The sequence below is a fragment of the Canis lupus genome, chromosome 3 (assembly GCF_003254725.2).
Source record: "Canis lupus dingo isolate Sandy chromosome 3, ASM325472v2, whole genome shotgun sequence".
NCBI classification, from domain to species: domain Eukaryota; kingdom Metazoa; phylum Chordata; class Mammalia; order Carnivora; family Canidae; genus Canis; species Canis lupus.
In genome coordinates this window covers 30785331-30808977 of record NC_064245.1, presented here as the reverse complement: position 1 = coordinate 30808977, position 23647 = coordinate 30785331, and the positions used below count along the sequence as shown (strand labels likewise).

Genomic DNA, 23647 nt, shown 5'->3' with positions numbered 1-23647 from the left:
GTATTTTGGCTTAATCAAGTAAGAGATAAGCTCATATATTATCATTTTATACAAGCTGTTCATCAACCGATCCAAAGGTAGTAGTTAAAAAAATACAGCAAAAAGGCTGACTTATTTTAAATCATCTAGTTATTAGTGGCATAGTTCCCTCTACCCTCAACTACACTGTCTCTTTCTATTTTAATTATGGAAAGAGACAATTATACAAGATTAAAGGCCAACAATAGAAATTAATGGAGCATTTTCCAGAAATTAAAATTCTGAAACCTATAATAAAACCAAATAAACTTGCTATGTTGTGAACATCCATACATCTTACCTTCAATATTATTTCAAAGCAAACCACATGAGCAAACCACAAGATACTATTTAATCAATAGAACTGTGATTTAAAATACCTTCTAAATTGCAGGGGCAACAATTTTATTTTTGTCTGAGTCAACACAAACATATTATTTGAAATATGAAAATTTGGTGTAATAATTCATGCCCATAAACATTAAAATCTTATCTATTTAGCTTTATAAATACTTATGAACCATCCCCCCACCAAGAGCAGTAGCCTCCAAGGTAGCAAGAACACAAGATAAAGAGAAGGTTCTAGTATTACTTTAACCACCAGACAACTTTACAAGTCAGTCACTACCTTCATGGGGTTAATTTTCTTACCTTTAAAATGCTATGTGTAGTCTAGGACTGTAATTCTCTGAACAAATCTAAATACCAAAACTTAGGCTAAAAATGTACATATGCAATGGGGGCCAAATGTAAGGCAGCCCTTTGCTGAACCAGATGGAAAGATATAACAGAACTCTTTGATACAATGTACCAGATTAGGAGAAGGTCAACAACCTACAGTGATTTCCAGGAATTGCAGCACCTCATGAATTAAAGAAATTTTAAAATAGATTTAAGAAAATTGTATTAGAGAGGATTTTATCATATTCTAACTGCCTAAATCCCAGCAGCACTCCAGTGAGTATAGTATTTGCTTACTCTCAAGATATTTTTCTCAAACAATACTAGAAAATAGAACATTTGCTCAGATTAGTCCCCGATTTTTTTTCTTCTCAGATCCTAGTCATTCTTGTATCATAATTTAAAACCCAATATCAAATAGACCATTTGAAGGTCATTTATTAGCATTTTCTTCTCCTGGAACATGAGATGAGCTTTCCTTCACAGAAATATCTAAACAGGCCAAGTGCTATAGTGAGATGAGGCTGGAAGAGTAAAAGCAAGTTCTTGTCAAATACCCCAGTTAAATGTTAAAAGAATGTTAAATAAGGAAATGAGACACTGCCTATTTTAATCCAAAATACTACAAAAATGCCCAAATACAATATGGTATTGTAGAAGCAGATAGTAACAACAGCTACCTCCACTTTCTTGACTTCAGAACTTCCTTTCTTGCTCTTATAACTTAGAGCTTTGAATTCCATAATACATCCTTGTAGCTAACGGGGAAATTAGTAAGCTACCAAGTACTTCCTCTGTACCAAAAGCTATTTGACACAACCAATGACACAAAAGATAATTTTAAGAACTCTGACACTGTGAAATTCAGACTTACCTTTTTAAAAAAATTCCTCCTTCCTTTAAAGGAATCTGGAGGTCCAACTGTCTTTTTTGTGACATTAAAATGGAGGTGAGAAATAACCAAATAACTAACAAATGAAGTGGTATAAGGGCAGTCTGTTAAACAATTTTCCCATCCTCGTTTTAGAAAACAAATACTAAGGGTTAGAGAGATCTTTTCTGTTTTGTTTTCAGAGGACAGCTGATAAGGGCTAACTTTCTAAAGAAATAGATGTGTTAGATATTAATTCCAGAGAACCACCCTGAATAAATTATAACAACGGTAAAAGCTAAATTCGGGATATTTACTTTGTACTGGCATGATGTCAACCCTTTAAAGCCATTATCTCATTTAATTCTTTTATTTTTTTAAAAAAATATTTATTTATTTGAGAGATAGAGACAGAGAGAGAGTATGAACAGGAGGAGGTAGAGGCAGAGGGAGAAACTGACTTCCCCCTGAGTGGGAAGCCCAGCATGGGGCTTGATCCCAGGACAGACTTGAGCCAAAAGCAGAGGCTTACCCAACTGAGCCACCCAGGCATCCCTCATTGAATTCTTTAATATCCTATATGAAATAGATACTGTTATGATACCCATTTTACAGGTGATTTTATTTAATGTCTTCAGAGTCACACCACTAGTAAGGGAGCCAGGATTTAATTCCAAATTCAAGTACCCAGGGCATCCCCGGTGGCCCAGTGGTTTAGCGCTGCCTTCAGCCCAGGGTGTGATCCTGGAGACCTGGGATCGAGTCCTGCGTCGGGCTCCCTGCATAAGCCTGCTTCTCCCTCTGCCTGTGTCTCTGCCTCTCTCTCTCTCCTCCCTCTCTGTGTCTGGCATGAATAAATAAAATCTTTAAAAAAATGTATTAAAAAACAAATTCAAGTGCCCAGGATGTTAATCATAATGCTATACTGTTTCAACATCTAGAGACTTTGATTTTAATTGTTTCAAATCTCTTTCTAAAATCCTTCCTGAGGGATGCCTGGGTGGTTCAAGGGTTAAGCGTCTGCCTTTAGCTCAGGGCATGATCCCGGAGCCCCAGGATGGAGTCCCACATCGGGCTCCCTGCATGGAGCCTGCTTCTTCCTCTGCCTATGTCTCTGCCTCTCTCTCTCTCTGTTTCTCTCATGAATAAATGAAATATTTTAAAAAATTCCTGAAAAAGCCCAAATGTCCATCAACAGATGAATGGATAAAGATGTGGTATGTATGTGTGTCTGTATATATATATACACACACACACACACACACACACACACAAACACACAATGGAATACTACTCAGCCATCAAAAAATGAAATCTTGCCATTTGCAATGATGTAGATGGAACTAGAAGATATTATGCTAAGTGAAATGAGTCAATCAGAGAAAGACAATTATCATATGATCTTACTCATATGTGGAATTTAAGAAACAGAAGATCATAGGGAAAGAGAGGAAAAAATAAAGATGAAATGAAAGAGGTAAACAAACCATAAGAAATTTTAAATCATAGATAACAGGGTTGCTGCAGGGTAAGAGGGATGGGGTAACTGGGTGATGGACATTAAGGAGGACACATGATGTAATGAACTATGGATATTATATAAGACTGAGGAATCACTGACCTCCAGCTTTGAAACCAATTGATACATTATATGTTCATTAACTGAATTTAAATTTTAAAATATCAATGTAAAACCATTCCTGAGAATAGTTCTATTGATAAGATTTTACTGCCCCACTTCCACTCTAGTTTTTAAAAGTAGTATTAGCTTGTTATAAGGAAAAAGATACAAAATTATCTTCAATCTTGTAACTGAGAGTTACTATTCACTCTGGTATATTTCCTTTTTTTTTTTTTAAGACTTTATTTATGAGAGAGAGAGAGAGAGAGAGAGAGGCAGAAACACAGCAGAGGGAGAAGCAGGCTCCACGCAGGGAACCCAATGTGGGACTCAACCCCAGGACCCCAGGACCCTGCGCTGGGCCGAAGGCCGACGCTAAACTGCTGAGCCACCCAAGGATCCCCATGGTATATTTCCTTCTTATTCCCTGTACATCTCTTGCTCAAAACCTTACTGAGATAAAGTTTATATCCTCTTTTCCTTTTTATCTAATAAAATTTTCTCCTTACAGTATAGCTTTGTTAGTGTTTTACTGTACCATAATTTTGGTATTGTTTGCATATTAGTAGGCCTGAAGATATTTTTGGTTTTTGCATTTAGTATTTATCGACTTCCTACATAAAGCATTTTTCTGCAGGTTAATTGTATTTTTATGACCATTTCTCAGAAGCAGATTGCTAGAGGTTTTATTTTATTTTATTATTTTATTTTATTTATTCATGAGAGAGACAGAGAGAGAGAGAGGCAGAGACACAGGCAGAGGGAGAAGCAGGCTCCATGCAGGGAGCCTGATGTGGGACTCTATCCCGGGACTCCAGGATCATGTCCTGAGCTGAAGGCAGATAGATGCTCAACCACTGAGCCAACCAGGCATCCCACTGATTGCTAGGTTTAAGGATATGACCACTTTTGATATCCCTTGTCAAGTGCTTTCCAAAAAGACCGCACTCATGTACATTCCATAAGCAGAATATGCAGGTCTTTGTTTCACTGCAACTTTACCAGTATTAGTTTTTTGACCTCCTTTTAAGTGGGATCGATTAAAAATGTGCTCTATGACTTTACTTTTTGTTTCTATTTTTGTAGAAGTGATATACATTTCCTGTAACTATTTCAAACAATATAGACAATACTGAAAATTACAAAAGAGAATGAAAATTTAGGCTATTTAGAAATGACCACTGTTGCTTCTTCTAGATACTTCTTTGCATGTACAGCCTTACATTTGTACATAAATGATACTATCCTGTTTTGTATTTTTTTCTTCCACTCAGTAATATGTTCCAGGTATTTATTTCATGTTTGATATAAATCTCGATTCCTCCCCTACTCTTAAGAAAGGAATGCATATCTTTTTTGGTAATTTTAAGTTTGGGGCCAAAGTCCCAGAATAATAAAGAATGTTCATTTGCTGACCTTTGTTCTATGTGTATATATTTCTTTTAGGGTCTCTTTGGAGAATTTAGGGTTCAGTTTCCTTGGCAAATTATAATCTTACATTTCAATAAAACTGCAAATATTCCTTAAACAATGTAAAACCTGTATTTTCTCTTACTGGGACATTTAAGGGAGCTTCAAAAGTAACAATAACTGTTTTGCAATTAGATGAAAAGAATAGAATGATGCCCTTTTTTTTGCGATGTGCTTTTGGAACTTCTAAAAGAAAATATGCACTGGTCCTTTTTTCCTAGGGCAAATCATAAAATAAAAAAAGTTAAGAGAGTAGCACTGATCCTTTGTTAAATCTGCTACTAGCTCTTTTAAGATTTATTTTCCCCTATTAAGTGTTCCTAGAGTAGCAATATAAAGGAATAGCCTGCCTGTTTTGCGGGTGAAGGAGGAATATGGTAGCTAACATTTACCTAGCACATATGATATATAATATAAATACTACAAAGTACTGTTAAAGATTTCTTCACTCTGAAGCAAACTTCTTATTTCCTTGTTTATTTCAAGTTCCACTATTTTGAAACAGGTAATATTTCCTTACAACAGAGATGGGCTAGAACAAAGACACCCTTTACAGCAACATCAATGTAATACATTTCTAGTAATTGACTGTAAATGAATATGGATGTTGACACTAGTTTAGTGTAATTATATTTCTCCCTTTAACAGTGCCTTATATGCAAAGTACGGACTTGATCCTATAGGAAATAGGAATCCAAACAGGATTTAAAACTGGAAGTAAATAACCTGATATTTATTTTTCTTTTCTTTTTCTTTTAAAAGATTTTCTTTGTTTCTTTATTTGACAAAGAGACAGAGAGAGAGAGAGCAGGCATTCACAAGCAGGGGGAGTGAGTGGCAGGAACAGGGAAAGGGAAAAGGAGGCTCACCACGGGGCAGGGAGCCTGACACGGACTCAATCCCAGGACCCTAGGATAATGACCCGAGCTGAAGGCATATACCTAACCCACTAAGCCACCCAGGTGCCCTCAGATATCTGTTTTTAAAGGATTATTCTGGCTAGAAAGGATTTTTAAGAGCAAAAAGACTTAAAAGTAGTTAGAAAACTGGAGAATTTATCCAAATGAATCACTTAGTGACCAGAACTAAAGAATGGCAGTGGGAAAATAGAAAAAGGGAATTAAATGATGACAGTATCTAATTACTCCTTTATCCCTCTACAGACCAAAAGGTTATTTCTGAAAAGAAAAAGGAACTAGGAAATGAGCAGTGATATAAGCTTTCCTATCAACAATCATATCTTGTCTCTCAAGGTCATGAAAAATGGTAAGAACTGTTTTCAGCTAGGATAACATTTTAACCTGCAGGATATTCATTTATTTTGCTACCTATTTTTATTGTTTCTAACCCAAAGCTTTCACCTTCAATTCCAAACCAATCCAGAATATTTACTGGACAATAAAGACCATATGAGCAAAGTTATTTCTTAGGCTATTAGTTAAAAAGATTTGATGAAAAAGAGCAGTTTTGTGTTCTCTGATTTAAGAGACATTTCTCTCAGATCATGTCCAGTATACTCAGCAAGTAAAATTAAAGAACAGTTTGACGATGTCAATATGTGTAAGCCACTCCCATCCACCATTACTTTTATAGTTCATTAGAAAAAACAGAATCCCATCTGTTTTGGTGAGTATCAGAAATATTCTCTGATTAAAAGTTCAAATACAAATACTGTAAAAACAAAAACAAAAAAAACCCCACCAAACTTTTAAAGCATAAAGCCTGATTTTAATACTTTCTACAGCAAGGACAGTTATTGAACTCTAGATTAAGTATCATTTTTTAAATCTTATCTAAAGAAATATTTTATAAGCTAATTATAGACTAATAAAGCATGGAAAAATAAGCTGAAAATCTAGTAAAATTCATCTAAATTGTTAGTAGCAAATGATGTAGAAAATGCTAGGGTTCAGAGCCAATAGCTAAGAGAGAATCCTTGAGACGTTTTCAGTGCAAAAAGCATGGGGACAGGACCTGGTGGGCAGCAAGAGCTGCACTGGGGTTTGATGGGGGACTGATTACGTATTTTCAAGTTGGAAGAGAGTTACAGACAGCACAAACCTCCAAGGTATTTTGGAAACAAGGTTTCCAGGATGTTGAGGGGGAAAAGGTTAGGAAACGGTCATCTATTTCTATTAAAACCCTGTCATGGGCAGCCAAGGTGGCTCTGCGGTTTAGCGCCACCTTCAGCCCAGGGTGTGATCCTGGAGACCAGGGGTCGAGTCCCAGGTGGAGCTCCCTGCAATGGAGCCTGCTTCTCCCTCTCTCTGCCTGTGTCTCTGGCCTCTCTCTCTCTCTCTCTCTCTCTGTCTCTCATAAATAAATAAATAAAATCTTAAAAAAAAAACACCCTAGTCATGAGACCCCCCCTTCAGATGTGTATCAGTGGAGCATATGCTTGGAGGACAATTGTTACCATGTGACTTTGAGGTAGAGATAAAGGAAGTTTCCAAAGGAATTTTTAAATGTCAAAAGTAGACTTACAGGACTCTGGGGGATTGGGATTATGTTAAACTAAGATTACCTTTTGCCCTCAGCAAAGTATTAATATTGAGGCAGCTGAGTTCCTAGAGGAATGTCACTCTGCCTGTTTTCAAGGACTTGTCAAAAGGCTGTAGGCAGTAAGGAAATTTTTTCTTTTGCTTTTGTTTCCCACATCAGCAAATATATGGTATTATAAAAATCTGCAAGTATGGTAAACGTTATACAAAATTACAGATTACATCTTCAGAACATTACTATTTATATAGCCAATTCCACCCTACCCTTTAAGCACAAGTAAATATGCAATTAATTATAAATGGACCAAGAGTGGCCAATTCATAGTAACCTGGAGTGAACAGGCAATTAGATTTTCGTAAGACATTTACTTTGAAAATGCCAAGAGATTCGAGCAGTTAGGAGTAGGAGCTAAAGCTGAAAAGAAGCCAAAGAGGAAAAGGTCATGACAAACCAAGAAAAAGGAACTAAGAGTGGGATGGGAGAACAAAAGTTATCAATCAATAGGGACTATGAAAGAGGGAGAAGAACAGAATGAAACTAAGTTACATTAACCATAGGTGGGGTGGCAGGTGATAGGATAGTGAGTTTTCCCTACAGTAAGAGCACTGCAAGAGTTAAGTATACAGATCCAGTTTTCTTTTTTAATTTTTTAATTTTTAATTTTTTTTAATTTTTATTTATTTATGATAGTCACACAGAGAGAGAGAGAGAGAGAGAGAGAGAGGCAGAGACATAAGCAGAGGGAGAAGCAGGCTCCATGCACCGGGAGCCCGATGTGGGATTCGATCCCAGGTCTCCAGGATCGCGCCCTGGGCCAAAGGCAGGCGCCAAACCGCTGCGCCACCCAGGGGTCCCCCAGATCCAGTTTTCTTTGCAAGTAGTGCACCCTAATTTTTCTTGGTTTATGGAAATATTCCCATTTATCAAGGTTTATATAGGTTGGCCTGTAGTCCCTGTAACCTAAAAAGCATAATTAAAATAAATGGACCTATGACATCAATACCCATGTAATCTTTTCATATTTTCAATATTCATTTGATCTGCACAACCATGTTCAGCATTAGCAGATATCACAAAAGTGGTTTTTAAAGTATCTGCACTAATTTACATCCGTTGCTCCACATCCTCACCATCATGTGGTTTTAAGTCTATTTTTTCTTTTTCTTTATTATTATTATCATTTTAAAGTGACACTGCTTGGTGGCAAATGGTATCTCACTGTGGTATAAATTTGCATTTTCTTGATGACTAATGACATAGAGTACCTTTTCGTATTGAATATCCTGTTTTATGAAGTGCCAATTCAAGTCTTTTGGCTATTTTTGTTTTTATTTGAGCTGTGAAAAGTTTTCTTACCCATCTGTGGGGCTCTCTCTGCTCCTTTTGACAAAATGTTGTCAAGCTGTATCTCAACTGGCTACATGGTTAATATGATTAGCTACCTCAGTATCTTCTTTCTTTCACTGATGTAAAATCCTTGAATTCCTCTTTTACCATCTTGGTAAAGGATAAACACCTTCCACAGATTAAAAAAAAAAAGGGATGGCTGAAAATTATAAACTAATGACATTCCCTCTTTTCTATATGATATACTTTATTGAGTATTTACACATCATATGAAGTACAAAATGCAGATGTCACCTCTGGCAAATTCAGCTTTCAAAATTTTAGGTAACAAAAACTTACAAAATTATTTTAAAAGCCCTTGAGAGTTAAATTATTTTTATTCCAGAATACTAAGAATATTAAAGGAGGTTGGTATTTTGTTTTCCTTGATTTCATTCCAAACCTCGAAAGTGCTGACTGGCAGTGTGACAGTATCTACGTTAAGGTGTTAAAATTTTTTTTACTACTAATGTATGGATTACTACTGCAAGCAATTTAATAACTAACTCTCACTGGTAGGAACTGACCAAATTCTTGACCATAATGATTGAAATATCCAGAGACAAAAAGTTTTTTTGCTAATTAATGTAGCCCAGTTGTGATCTCAACTATGTGGGATTTTTTTTACAACTTCTATGAGCAAATGACACATCCTTGACTACTCTGGAAGCTGCTAGATTTGCACTTCTCTCAAAAATTAAAACACATGAATATAAAGGAAAAGTAAAATTTGATTCTATCTTCTATCACCATGGTAGGATGCAAACAGGTAAATGGAGAACTGGTTGTAATCCACCAATCCTGTGAAATTATTTACACAAAGAATGCACTGGGGGTGCCTGGCTGGCTCAGTCAGAAGAGTACATTCTTGATCTTGGGGTCATGAGTTCGAGCCCCACACTGGGTATAGAGATTACCTAAATAAATAAAAACTAAATTAAACTAAAAATAGTAGTTAAAAAGTTATATTTGCATCCTTAAGTCTTTACCAAGTAAATCAGATTTAAAATGCAAAACTAAATTTATATAATAATTTATAAAGCAGAGAAGTGTAGAATGAATGTCTAGTACCTATCTGTTAAGAAAATTTTCCAGTATTATAGTTTATTAAATATGGCAGAAATAATGACTTCATATGACCTTGATATTTAAAGAGTGCTAAAAAGAGGTATATTTTGCCATCTAGCTATTTTAAAATAGTTTCCTAATACGCTTATGTCAAATTATTTTTTTAAAGATTTTATTTATTTACTCATGAGAGAGACAGAGAGACAGAGAGAGAGGCAGAGACACAGGCAGAGGGAGAAGCAGGCTCCCTGTGGGGAGCCCAAAGTGGGACTCCATCTCGGGACGCGGGATCACGCCCTGAGCCAAAGGCAGATGCTCAATCGAGGCTCTCAACCAAGCCACCCAGGCATCCCAAACTTATGTCAAATTTAAGACAAAAGAGATTAACATGTCAAATAAGCAGAAACTGCTCTTAAAAATTGAGACAAAGCATCAAAATTAAGTTGATTCTGAGATAGGAGGGAAAATTATTTCATTATGGCAAAGAACAACACAGTTCTTAAGAGGTCTTTAAAGTGAGTCCTGGGCATCATTTAGGTGGCTCAACCATGACCTTATTTTGGTAAGAAACTTCTTTCGTACTCCATCTCATTTCAAGCAAAATGTGTAAGTTCTTTTCAAAAATTGTTTTCCACCTAATTCCCTCAGAAATCCCTTAACTTCTCAAGCTGAGAATAAAACTTTCTTCTGAAAGTATTCAATGGAGCATCAGATAGGAATTAGTGGTCCTTCACATAAGGATATGAGGTAAATCCATTCATATTAAATTACAAAACAACTGCCTTCAGATTCTCACTACAGAAAATAAGCATTTATAATAATTACCATTTGGATTCTTCCTCCCTAACTGTGTATCTTCCTATGACTCCTCATGTCTTGGATAATTTCCAAAATGTGGGGAAAGTCTGCGTGGCTCATGATCACCAAAATTTCAGATCTACTAAGGTTGTCCCTTATGAAAATAATGTAATGTCATGATTACCACAAACAAACTCTGTCACAGCCAAAAAGAGTTAATTTTTTCAACATGATTCTTAAATCTGCCAGAAGGAGAGCCTTCCTGCTAGTTTTTTGAGGGTTAGGGAAGTAGATTTCTTTCATGGTAAGAAGAAACTATGTTTATTCAAAATCACATTTATTGCAATTAAAGATCCTAGAATAATCCTATGATTCTTTTAAATAATAGCATCAATAGATAGCTTATCACATTTCCTTGATAAGCTAATCATGCAAAAAAAATGCTCACAGAGGCCCTTGGATAATATACAGATCCATCTACTAGAAAAATGTTTAATCCAAATAAAACCATCATCTTAATCTTGACATTCATGTAGCTTTTAGTTTTCAAATAATTTTCACAAACATCTTTCATTTGGCCTCAAGACAACATGAGAGATGGCCAAAAGATTAAAACAACAACAACAACTTGTCTTTAAAAATCATTTACTTAGGGGCACCTGAGTGATTCAGTTGGTTAAGGGTCTGACTCGATTTTGGCTCAGTTTATCTCAGGGTGATGGGATCCAAGTTCCATGTCGAACTCGCTCTGGGCTTGGAGACTCCTGAGATTCTCTCTCTCTCCCTCTGTCCCTCCCCTCTACTCACTCTCTTGCTCTTTCACGCTCTCTAAAAATAAAATAAAAATCTTTTATTTAGTAGTGTCTCAAATTTTAAGGAGAATCAGGATACAAATGCGCTCCACACAATAAAGCAAGCACACTATTTCAAAATAAAATTACTGGTCAGGTATATATATGCCCCTTGGTATATTTTAAGTCAAAACAGAATCTTGCATTTAAGAATGACCTCAAGAATTTCTTTCTTTCACAGGGACTACTGTCTAATGTCACCCCAAATTATGAAACTTCTAATATGATGACAACATTTAAATCACAAAATTATCTTTTAAAAACTTTATTTCTAGTGAGCAAGTTATTTTGCAATGAATACCAAGGAGAAAAAACAACAGCAGACAGAGAATATAGAACCTACTGTATTTCTGTCAGTAATCTAACACCAACCATGAAGACTGAAGGAAAAACAAAAATTTCAAAAATTATAAATTTCCCTCATAAAATTTGTTTTACAAAATACTGTAAATTATGTCAACGGGAAAATTTAGTGTCCAATGTGTCGTTAATTCCTAAAAAGTGGTGCATCTGAGTCTTTAAGGAGCTTATGGTCTAAAATAAACAGTAGTGATATGAAGAACATATAAAAACTATGGGAGGGGTGCTTGGGTGGTTCAGTCGGTTAAGTGTCTGCCTTCGGCTCAGGTCATGATCTCAGGGTCCTAGGATCGAGCCCCACATTGGGCTCCCTGCTCAATGTAGAGGCTGCTTCTCCCTCTCCCTCTGCCTGTAGCTCCCCCGCTTGTGCTCTGTCAAATAAATAAATACAATCTTTTAAAAAAAACCCACAAAACTATAGGAATACTGTGATTTAAGAAGTCTGACAGTTTAAGTAAACAAAATATATTTCACATGAATACATGGGAGAAGTGCTTGTCAGTCAAAAGCTCTGGTTCTCAGGTCACACAGACCTGAGTCTGAAAGCCGGCTCCTTTATTAATTAGCAATTTGACCTTGGACAAGTTATTTAACCTCTGTTTCAGTTTCTTCATCCATAGAAATAGTATAGTAATGTAAACCTTGTAAGACTGTGAGAGTAAAAGGAGATAAGGTATATGTTTATTACCATATCTAATATATGTTAATCCTCAAAAATGTCAGCTATTACTATCACCATCACCACCACCACATTATTATTGTCTTGTAAGGTAGAACTTTTGGTGTATTTGAGTGTGCGTGTGTGTGTGTGTGTGTGTGTGTGTGTTAAATAGACTGATAGTAGAATGAGTAAATACAGGCCACCTGGGAAGGAAAGAACAGAAACCTCCAACTTCTCCCAGATATTATAAATTACCAAAACCTGTCAGAGAAGCCCTAACAAAGGCTCAACAGCAAGAAAAGGAATGAAGGCCCATCTGATGACATCAGAAGAAAAAAGGCCCACTGTTCCAAGTTTTGTGTCATTTTAAGGGCAGGTGGTATAATGAGGAAGTGTAAATGGAATTGAGTGAGCTGGAAGGATGGGAACTCATCAACTTTGAAGTATAACACTTTGGGTTTATCATGACTGGCTTACTTTGCTTGCTTTGTTTTTGTTCTGTTTTTGTGGGAGTAGGGAGGGTGGTGTGAGGGTGAAGGCACACAAACAGGATACAGTCATCTTTCCTTCTCTAAGTAATGTATCAAGGTCATGCAGCTAGTAAGTAGTATAAGCAGCAGTGCCAGGATTCAATCCTGTATTTATCAGACTTCAAAATCCACCATTCAAACACTAAACAGTAAAATGTTCTTTTTGACAGTCCATGGGTGGAAAGATGAGTTCCTGTTTGTCTTGCACATATATGGCAGAGCTCAAATGATACAATCTAATCTGCAGGAGGTAAGCTTATGGGAATTATTTTCAAATATTCACCTCTTTTTTTTTTTTTTTTTTTTTAAGTAGGCTCCACACTCAGCATGGAGTCCAAACCAGGGTTTGAACTCATGACCCTGAGATCAAGAGCTGGATGCTTAACAAACTGAGCTACTCAATCACCCCTCCAAATATTCAGTGTCTACCAGTAACTAAAAGAAAGCAGAATCAACATAAAATTGAATCCAAAGAATCCATAAACTAAAAGGTAGTAGAGTCTCAGTCAACTTTCTTAAATTTAATCTAAACCTTGTTTCATCGACTCCAAAATAGCACTTCCCTCACCTCTCAGGACAATAAGGAAAAAATAAAGCACATGAAGTACATAATGCACTAATTAGTACTTGAGTGATCCTCAGTAAATAGGAGCTCTATCATAATCATCACCATGCTTTAACGATTTGGTATTAATTTTGAGTATCAATATAACAAATGCATACTTAAATAGTAAAATTACTAAATTGAGGTTCCACATTCAATATCCTTTAGGGATACTGAAGAACAAATTAAGAAACATTTCCTCACTACCTCACTGTTTCTGGCCTATGGGGAAGAAAACTTTGTTGATTATGTGTGGTGATAGCATTTGAATGTTCTCCCTCTTAAATATTAATTTAGTAACTCAAACAATTTATTTTTGAAATTCATATTCAATTCAAATTCATATTCAATTTATAAATTTTCACTGATATGTTAGCACATCACATAATTTACATTACAATTAACTATTAATAAAAATTAACAATGATTTCTCCTTCCTTGTCTATGAATCAACTACTTTTAGAAATCAGAAAAGTCTGTGCAATGTATCTGAAATCCTGTTAAAAAAAAAAATGAAATCCTGATGTTGAATCTTTTTAAAAATCTTTTCCTAAGAACTTAAATTCACCAAAAACCTGATGTCTCAGCTGAAGTCACACTGCTCTCAGACACAAAGATTATTACTATTATTATTTTTTAAAGAATTATTTGAGAGAGTGCATGCGAGCAAGTGGGAGGGGTAAGAGGGAGACAGAAAATTCTCAAGCAGACTCCCCACTGAGCAGGGCTTGATCCCAGGACCCTGAGGGAGGATCATGACTTGAGCTGAAACCAAAAGTCAGCTGCTTAACTGACTGAGCCACCCAGATGCCCCCGAGACTCAAAGATTATGCTTATCCATTGTTCAAAGATGCAAAGAAATCAATGATATGGAAGAAATATATGCTTTTTGCATATTTCTTCACTCAAGGAGAAAATACAAAATGGAAACTTGCAGAGAATTCTGGTTTGGCTTTACTAAGAAAAACAAGCAAAATAAAATATGCCTAATTAAAAATACAGAAAAAACCAGCCCTGTAATCTATGTTAGCTGATTAAGGCTTTAAGTCACAAGTTAAAAATTAGTTCTACTTAATAACATCTTTAATCATTAGTAAGAGCCCTGGACCTGATTAATAAATACACAATACCATCTCTTTACAGGCACATTTAGCAACTCTCACTGAATGCAGAATTCTTCGTCCAAAAACAAAATGTATAATTTAATAAATTTAGTTGTCACTCCAAAGCCCTTTCTTTTTCCACTGTCATAAATGAGAAAATATATCAGCCACTCTGGTAAGTAACCGTACATATGTTATCTCATATATTCCTTATATACACTAAGAAGAGGTAAATTATCACGCCCAGTCGTATCTGGTACACAGCAGAAGATGTAGTGTGAATCCAGGTCGGCCTAGATTCAAAGCATTCAGATTTTGGAATTCTAGCTCCTCTGTTTTATTTTTTTTTATTTTATTTTTTTTTTATTGTTTTAGCTCCTCTCTTTTAAATACTAGAAATCTTTTTCCCGTTTTCTCCATTTTTAGACTCCTTTCTGAAGTAATAAAATCAAGATAACTAATATAAAATTTTAAGATTTTAAGTAATCTCTTCATCTAACATAAGGTTTGAACTCATAACCTTGAAATCAAGAGTCGCATGCTCTCCTGACCGAGTCAGCCAGACACACCAACATTCACAAGATTTTAAACCAGTATAACACTAAAGCTAAAACAGAGGGGGGAAAATGGGTATCACAGCCAGCTTTCTTTACGCCAAGAAAAATTCATAATCAATATCAATAAGAATTTGCCTGTGCTACCTCAAATCAGACAGGTTTTTCTTGTTTTAGAGTGTGTATGCATGTTGTGTGGGTACATGTTTTGCACCTGTCAAATGACCAAAACAGGTGTTTCAACTACAACTCTATGAAACCCAAACAAACAAGTACAGACAAGTATGTGAATAAGTACAAAGTTCTCTTAAGTCACACTCAGGAATAGCATCATGAATTTATACCTTTCCCTATTCCTTGTTTTATCATAATAAACTGAGTTAGCTAATAATGCAGATTTAATATCACACATTTCTTTAGTCTACTTACCACTTATTCATGTTTTTGTTTTTAAACATTTTTTATTTGAGAGAGAGAGGATGGGGGAAGGTGGTGGTGAGGGAGGCACAGGGTAAGGGAGAAACGGACTCTCTGATGACCAGGGAGCCCATGCAGAGCTTGATTCTTTGAGGACCTCGAGATCATGACCTGAGCTGAAGGCAGACGCTTAACTTACTGAGCCACCCACGTGCCCCTTATTAAATAACAAGAATGCGGATTATACATCTATATAAGAAATACATTCTAAAGGTTTACTATTAGCTTCCTATTTACAAAAATTAAATGACAAATGTTTACACTATGAATTTACCCAAAAGGCTACAGATGACTATAAAAACAGTGAAGCTTCTAAATATTATGGTTATACATTCAATATTATTTCAAAAACCTTTTATCCAGATCATACAAAGGCATTTACTATGGAACAAATCCTAAGTATAAAAATCAAGATTTGTTTTACTTTAAAAAAAAAAAAAAAGGGCACATTTTGTTTTAATTAACAATGAAAACCATTTGTTGGTGTGCCCCTCAATTTGCTACACTGGGTCCTGCCTAACTCATGATCATTTAATAAAGCAAATTAAATCTTAAAAAAAAAATTAAAAACATTTGTCATAACAAATTCCCTTAGAGCAACTCAAATGTTAGGAATAAAATTATTTCAAAAATTTATATCTGTACTACTTTGATCTTTACTATCCAAATAATGTTCGACTTTTTAAAAACACGTTACATCTCAAAACTTCTTAAAGAAAAAAAGTAAAACTTTTAAAAGGAGTTACTACTACCAGTATCTTGCCTAATCCTCCACTGACAGGTAAACACTAGAGCCTCTACCTTGTGCTGTTCGATGGCATCTATCCACTGTTGTCTGTGATCCGGATCTTGAGCACGAAGATACCAAACGCTATCATTTACACTAATATCAAATCGACATTCATCAAAATCATGAGGCTGTGGAGAAAAAAGTAGAAAATGAAAAGCAAAGCTAATTATATTCTCAGAAATGTTATACCCAAGAGCAAAAACATGAACATATCCATTCTGGCTGGTGGGTGACTCCTGTTATTTTTCTATTTATTTTTCTACTCAAATAACTGTTTTTTGAAGATCTCTCAGATAAAAAGCACAAGACACAGTTACCAAAAACTAAGTTTTATTCACTACTCCTACAAACGAGTTGGTACATAAATATATTTCAAAAAACAGAGCTAATACTTTCATCAAATGCTTTGAATTAGCTTAACTAGGGGGAACATCACCATAAGCACACACACAACAAACCCACCAAAATAAGCTTTAGGGAAGATGTTTACTACTTTTTTCCATGCCTCCATTACTCAAAAAAAAAAAAAAAAAAAAAAAAAAACAACTCATCGCAAATAGTTGTATTTCATTAAATGTGATAAACAAAATACATTCTGTCACAAAATAATGTTAACATTTCCTTCTAAGTATCTCAAATTAACTTCTAACTTTTTAAATGTCTTTGAGAACACCAGGAGAGCTTCCAATGAGAAGAAAAATAAAGTAACATTACCATTAGACCTACGTTAGATAAAAAAAAAAAAAAAAAAAAGACCTACGTTAGAGGACACTGCCTATAACAGAAAGTAAACATTTAGTGAAAATATTAATTACTTGGTTCAGTCTTTTCCATTCTTTGTGAGAATATGTAAAATGAGTATTTTATATCTTTAATTTTTGTTCAGTAAATTAATTCAAATATGATTGGACCCATCACATATAGCACCTCTTCTACTAGACATAGTATAGAGAGTGAATCAATTTCTTCTCCTGTGAATAATCTTAGAAAAGAGAAAGTCCTCTCTGGTCAATGTAATAATAAACTTATTTGATGAACAGAATCTACATTTTGTATTTCCAAGATTTATCATTTATTCTTTCCTCCTTTTAAACAGCATCAATCTTTTATCTCATCTGTTTAGCAAAAATACTGTAACTCCACAATTAAAAAAAAAAAGATTTTATTTATTTGACAGAGGGAGAGCATGAGAGCACAAGCAGGGGGAGAGGCAGGTAGAGGCAGAGGAGCCCGATGAGGGGCTTGATCCTAGGACCTGGGGATCATGACCTGAACCAAAAGCAGACACTTAACTGACTGAGCCACCCAGGTGCTACTGCCATACATAATATTCTTTAGATTACAAAACAGATTTCTCTTTTAAAATTAAGACAACAAATCATAGATCTGACTGGCTAAAGGATGTAAGTTAAGCATTTTCTGAATCAATGTGCTCGACATCACAGTTTGGACTATGGATAGTCAAGCCTTAAGAATGGAATCCAGTTACCAAAAAAGGTTTCTTGGAGGAGGGAAAGAATATATACTATCTGAAGAACCAAGTAAATAATTTAACTGATCAGTCTACTATTCTGAATGGCCCAGAGATTTTTAAACTTTCACTTCATAATCAGTCTATTTCTAGCTACCATTCCTGAAAATGTCTTACAGTTGACATCTTCAAAACTTCCTCACAATCTTCCAGTGAGTAGTACAATGCCACATTTAAAATATTCCTGAAAACAGAAACCCACCACAGGCTTCCTGTGGATATGAGTGACTTAATAAAATCTAAAATCAGTATGTAAAATTTGCCAAATTTCTAAATCTGCCAAGTATAAATTATGATCTCTTCTCCCTGCTCAAAGTTTAAAAATGTGGAAAATGTCAAGCTTTAGATAGAGCTGCATAGAAATAGAAATAAAATGGTAGTCTAGAAAGCTGGAATTAAAGAATTTGGTAGCTTCAACTGAATGTCACCATTGTGATGAATGCAGTATCTTCATACCCATACACAGAGATGGTAGTTAACAGAAAATGTATACAAGGTAGCCAGTTCCACCATCAACAATTTGACAGGTAGGTGGCATAAAAGAGGGATATATCAATTATCAGGTGATAGAGTCTGTGAACATAGAAGCCTTGATTTCCCAAAATGTGTAAAAGTGAGGGAAGCGATGCCTACAGGGCAAATGACAGACTTCTTAAGAGGACATGTTTTAGAAAATATTGAAATCTAGACAACTGAGCTTATATCGCATGTCAACGTACATACAACACTCCAACATAAAATAGAGAACTACTTGATTCAAACACAACTGCAATGAACACAAATGAGATTACTTTACTCTCCCCAAAACCAAATTGTGTCCCCAATGAGAAAGCCAACAACAAAAAAGGAAAATATCAAGGAAAACGTAGGTGAGCCTCACACTTTACCCTGTTAAAATTTATCGCAAGGGATCAAAAAAAATTTATCAAAACGTGAAATGACACTTATATCTACTGTCTTGGTGTGTCTAAGTCAGTTCTTTCAGTTTCTATAACAAAAATACCAGTAAGTGTTACAGGGAGCTTAAACACAAATTTCTCACAGTACTGGAGGCTACAAGTCCAGATCACAGTGCCAGCATAGTAGTGTTTGAGGGTCCTCTCTCTGGTTTACAGATGGCTGCTTTCTAACTCTGTCCTCAGATGGATGACAGAGAACTCTGTGGTCTCTTCATCCCCTCAGAAGGGTGCCAATTTCATCATGTGGTCTTCACTCTCATATCATCTAAACCCAATTACCTCCCAATGGCCTCACCTCTGAATGTGATCACAATGAGAAATTAAATATTCAACACAAGAATTTTGGGAGGACACATGCATTCAGTCTAAAGTCTTCACTAGCTATTAAAAATAATGTTATAGGAACAAGAGGTATAAATCCACAAAGAAAAAGAAAGAAAAATTTTCTACAAAATTAATTAAAGTTTTATTTATTTGTTTGATAGAGTGAGCGAGCACAGGGGCACAAGTGGGAGGGAGGGGCAGAGGGACACTCAGACTCTCAGGGAGCCGGCCGTGGAGGTCCATCCCAGGATCCTGAGATCAGGACCTGAGATGAAGTTAGATGCTTAACCAACTGAGCCACCTAGGCACCTCTCGACAAAATTTAAAAGTAGAATGTGGTAACTGAGTTATTTGGCTTGAGAAAGCTGAAAATTAAGCATCTACAAGAAAAAAGAAGAGAAAAGAAATCAAGCCAATTTGTATGCAATGACAGAAACGCAAGGGAACTGGAGATAACAGGGAGCCATAAAAGTAAAAGCAAGGGTGTAGCTGGAAAAAAATAAGATCAAGAGTCATTTAAAGGTGCAATTAAACCCCAGGAATTCCAAGCATTGGTTACTACTCACCTACCACGGTGCAATATTAGAGGCACCACCCCTACCTCTGAGAGAGATTATATCAGTTTTAGAAGTAGGGACAGTCCTACACAGCAGTGGGTGTGGGGAAAGGAAAAAAAAAAAAAGCAGATACGGAAATATTCATATTTATTTTTTTCCCCTACCTGACTTCCAGAGAGCTAGCACCCACACAAGTTCCTTCTATCCCCTTCTGACCATTGGAAGATTCTTCTATGAGAAAATTAAGTAGTCCAAGAAAAAAGGCATAAAGTAATGATATTTAAGGGTTTCACACCCAGGCACTTAATCAGTATGATAGTTCTAAACCATGAACATAAAGAAACATTTACCTTTCAAATCTGGTAGGTATGTGTCACCAAAATGAGAGAGTAACCAAGAGAAGTCAGCAGCATTTGAGATCCAGGAAAAGAAGCAGCAAAGGGACTTCCCAGGAAGACAAGGAAAATGCAAGAAGCAGAGTTATGGAAGAGACTCCAAAGTCTAGATTAGAACAGTATGACAGGATGCTTTAGAAGAGATTTCTCTGGTAGGGGCAAAAGTGGAAATGAAAAGACTATCTAAAAGGTTAAACTCAGGGGACAGAATGTAAGAAGACTTAGAAATTCAAAGAAAGTCAACCAAATTTTTAATGAACTTTATCATTACTATATAGTAAACTTTATCGATTTTAATCACTGCCACAATTAAGATGGAAATGTTTTCATTTACATAATCCCTTCTAAAGATTCCTCATGTTCTCTATATAATATCCCTCCCTCTGCCAACACCTTCCAAAAACCAAGAATTTGCTTTCATCTATTTATTAGTTTGCATTTTTAAAGAAATTTATGTAAATGAAATCAGTATGTACTCTTATGCCTCAGTGGTTTTACTCAGTATAACAATTTTTGTATTCATTTTGTTGTGTCTTACAGTAATTGATTCTTTTTATTGCTGAGTTGATTTATAATGAATATAACATTTTGTTTATTCACCTGTTGAAAAATTGCTTCCACTTTTTTATTTTGAATAAATGATGTGAAAATTCCTATGTTATATGGATATATATTTTTACTTTTTTTTAAGATTTTATTTATTTATTCATGAGAGACACAGAGAGAGGCAGAAACAGAGGCAGAGGAAGAAACAGGCTCCATGCAGGGAGCCTGATGTGGGACTCAATCCCGGGACCCTGTTATCACGACCTGAGCCAAAGCAGATGCTCAACTGCTGAGCCACCCAGGCGCCCCTATTTTTACTTCTGACCTAGGATTGGAATGCCTAACTCAAAAACGTAGGTATACATTTAAGGAACTGCCAAAAATAGTTGTACCATTTTACATTCTTACCAGTAGTCTAAAAAAATCCAGTTATTTCACATCCTTGTTTGGGCTTACTTTTGGACTCTACACTGTTCCACTGATCTAAATGTCTATTCTTGGGGTGCCTGGCTGGCTCAGTCAGTAAAGCATGCAAAACTCTTAATCTGGGGGTTTTATGTCTAACTCCAAAAACACTAAATTATTGCTGCGTAACAGTCTTGAAATCATGTAGTGTTGTCTTCAAACTTTACTCACCTTTTAAAAACTGCTTTGGCTAATCTCGGTAGTTTGCATATACCTATGTATTTCTAGATACATTTAGTACCAGGTTGCAGTGATTCCATAGGTTTTCTATAGATTAATATGGGAATGTGTGATCTCTTAACAATATTGACCCTTCCAATCCATGGACATTTCTCCAATTACTCATGTCTTCTTTATCTTCACAATCTCATTTAGTCTGTACTGTACAGGTACGATGCACAATGACTGATTCCTAAGTAATGTCTTTTTTAGGTTACTATACATAAAATTGTTTTTAAATTTCACTGCTTACAGTATATAATACATTTCATAATTGTAATATTAACCTTATATTCCATGATTGTGCAAAATTCACTTAGTACATCTGCTACCTGTTTAAATAATACACCTAAAGTAACCTACAAAACAAAAACATTCATGCCACCTGCAGTTTTCCTTCTGCCTTTCTGATCTTTATGCTTTTTTGTATCTTTTTCTCTTGCCACACTGAAATGACTAGGATGTTCAAAACAATGTTAAAATTGAAGTGCTAAGGGCAGACATCTTGCCCCGACCTTAATCTTAGGAGAAACACATAAAATATTTTGCCATTAAGCACGATGTTAAACTATGAATTTTGTTCATGTCCTTCATTAGACTGATTTTCCTTTCTACTTCTAGTTACCTAAGAATTTCTTTTTTAAATTTAAATGAATGTTGGATTTTGTCCAAACCTTTTTTTGGTCTGTATCTACTGAAATTTGTTATGAATTTCTGTAGTTTGCTAAAATGGCAAATTACAATGACTGATTTAACACATTGAATTAACCTTGAATTCCTGAGATAAGGTCCATTTGGTCGTGACATACAATTTTTTTTTTTTTTTTTTTGTCCCAAGGGGGTGCACCATTCTTAGAGGTACTATAATACAAGGCTGATGCATGGAATGGATCAGCCATTTTCCTGATCCAAAAACCCAGTTACTATATTGTCCTTGGATAGAGAATATATCAGATATTAAAATGGTAAGGACAGATACTATATACTATCTTAGCCAAAAGGCTCAGAAGTGATACATAAATCTTTTTATATACTATTGATTTGCTAATATTTTGTAAAGAAATATGGACAATATCTATGTCCATCACACAGCTATAATTTTCTTGTGATGTCTTATCAGGTTTAGGTTTCACAGTTATGCTGGCAACCTAACTAGAAAGACTCTGCATAAAATTGGGACTACTTCTTGGATGTATTAAAGAACATACCAGTGAAATCGTGGTGGAAATGTTTTCTTGATGGAGGAGGTATTAACAACATCAGTTTTTTTGACTTTGGCTTATTCAGATTTTCTGTATCTTAAAAGCATTAAAAGGGAAAAAATAATCCTATAATTAATGATATATATTCACTTTAAAAAAAAGATTTTATTCATTTATTCATGAGAGACAGAGAGAGAGAGAGAGAGAGGCAGAGACACAGGCAGAGAGGGAGAAGCAGGCTCCATGCAAGGGGCCCAACGTGGGACTCAATCCCAGGACTCCAGGATCAAGCCCTGGGCCAAAGGCAGGCGCCAAACTGCTGAGCCACTCAGGGATCCCCATATTCACTTTTTCTGATACTCTTCACCAATTCCTAAAGACCTCAGTTTGCCACTGGGGGTATTTCTCTCCAGCCTGAAAAAGTTCCATTAACATTTCTTGTAGTACAGGTCTGCCCATAAGTTCTCTTAGTTTTCCTTTACCTAAAAATATCTTTTTTACTTCATTTTTGAAGAATATCTTCACTGAATACAGAATTTTGGAAAGATAATTTTTTTCGTTCATTCCATTAAAAGACATCTTCTGGCTTCCACGATCTTAAGAAGTGTATGGTAATTTGAATCTCCCCATTTATGTGTCACTTTAGCTATGTTCAAGATTTTTTTATCTTTGGTTTTCACAGCAGTTTGATATGTTAGGTTTCTATTTATCCTGTTGCTGTATAGCTTCTTGAATCTATAAATTTACATTCTTCACCAAATTTTGAAGGTTTTACTATAATTTCTTCAAATATTTTTTCAATTTCTTTTCTCCTCTCAAGACTCCAAAAAACCCATTTAATTCTGCTTATTTAAAACAAAGAAACAAAAAAACCAAATTAGGTTAAGAATGACTTCTTTTGATCTATATTCAAAAACCGGATTATTTTCTCTGTCATCTTTATCTACTACTATAAATCCCAGAGAATACATGTTTTTTATTTTGGATATCCCACTGGTTCTTTTTATATGTTTCCTTTTTCTTTGCTGAAATGGCCTTCCTTTTCATTCACTACAAGCCTATTTTTCTTTTACTTCACATAATTATAAAACCTTCTTTAAAAAT

General features: G+C 35.3%; 1 protein-coding gene and 1 pseudogene across 4 annotated transcripts in view; both read right to left on the bottom strand.

Moving 5' to 3' along the window:
- Positions 1-23647, bottom strand: part of CERT1 (ceramide transporter 1) — a 104786-nt gene that overhangs the window by 57116 nt on the left and 24023 nt on the right. For all 4 annotated transcript variants that reach the window (XM_025437437.3, XM_049108371.1, XM_049108370.1 and 1 more), the window contains exon 3: positions 16357-16473. In XM_025437437.3, the coding sequence (XP_025293222.1) occupies positions 16357-16473 (117 nt within the window). The remainder of the gene's footprint in view (positions 1-16356; positions 16474-23647) is intronic.
- Positions 22178-22355, bottom strand: LOC112654225 (U2 spliceosomal RNA; annotated as a pseudogene).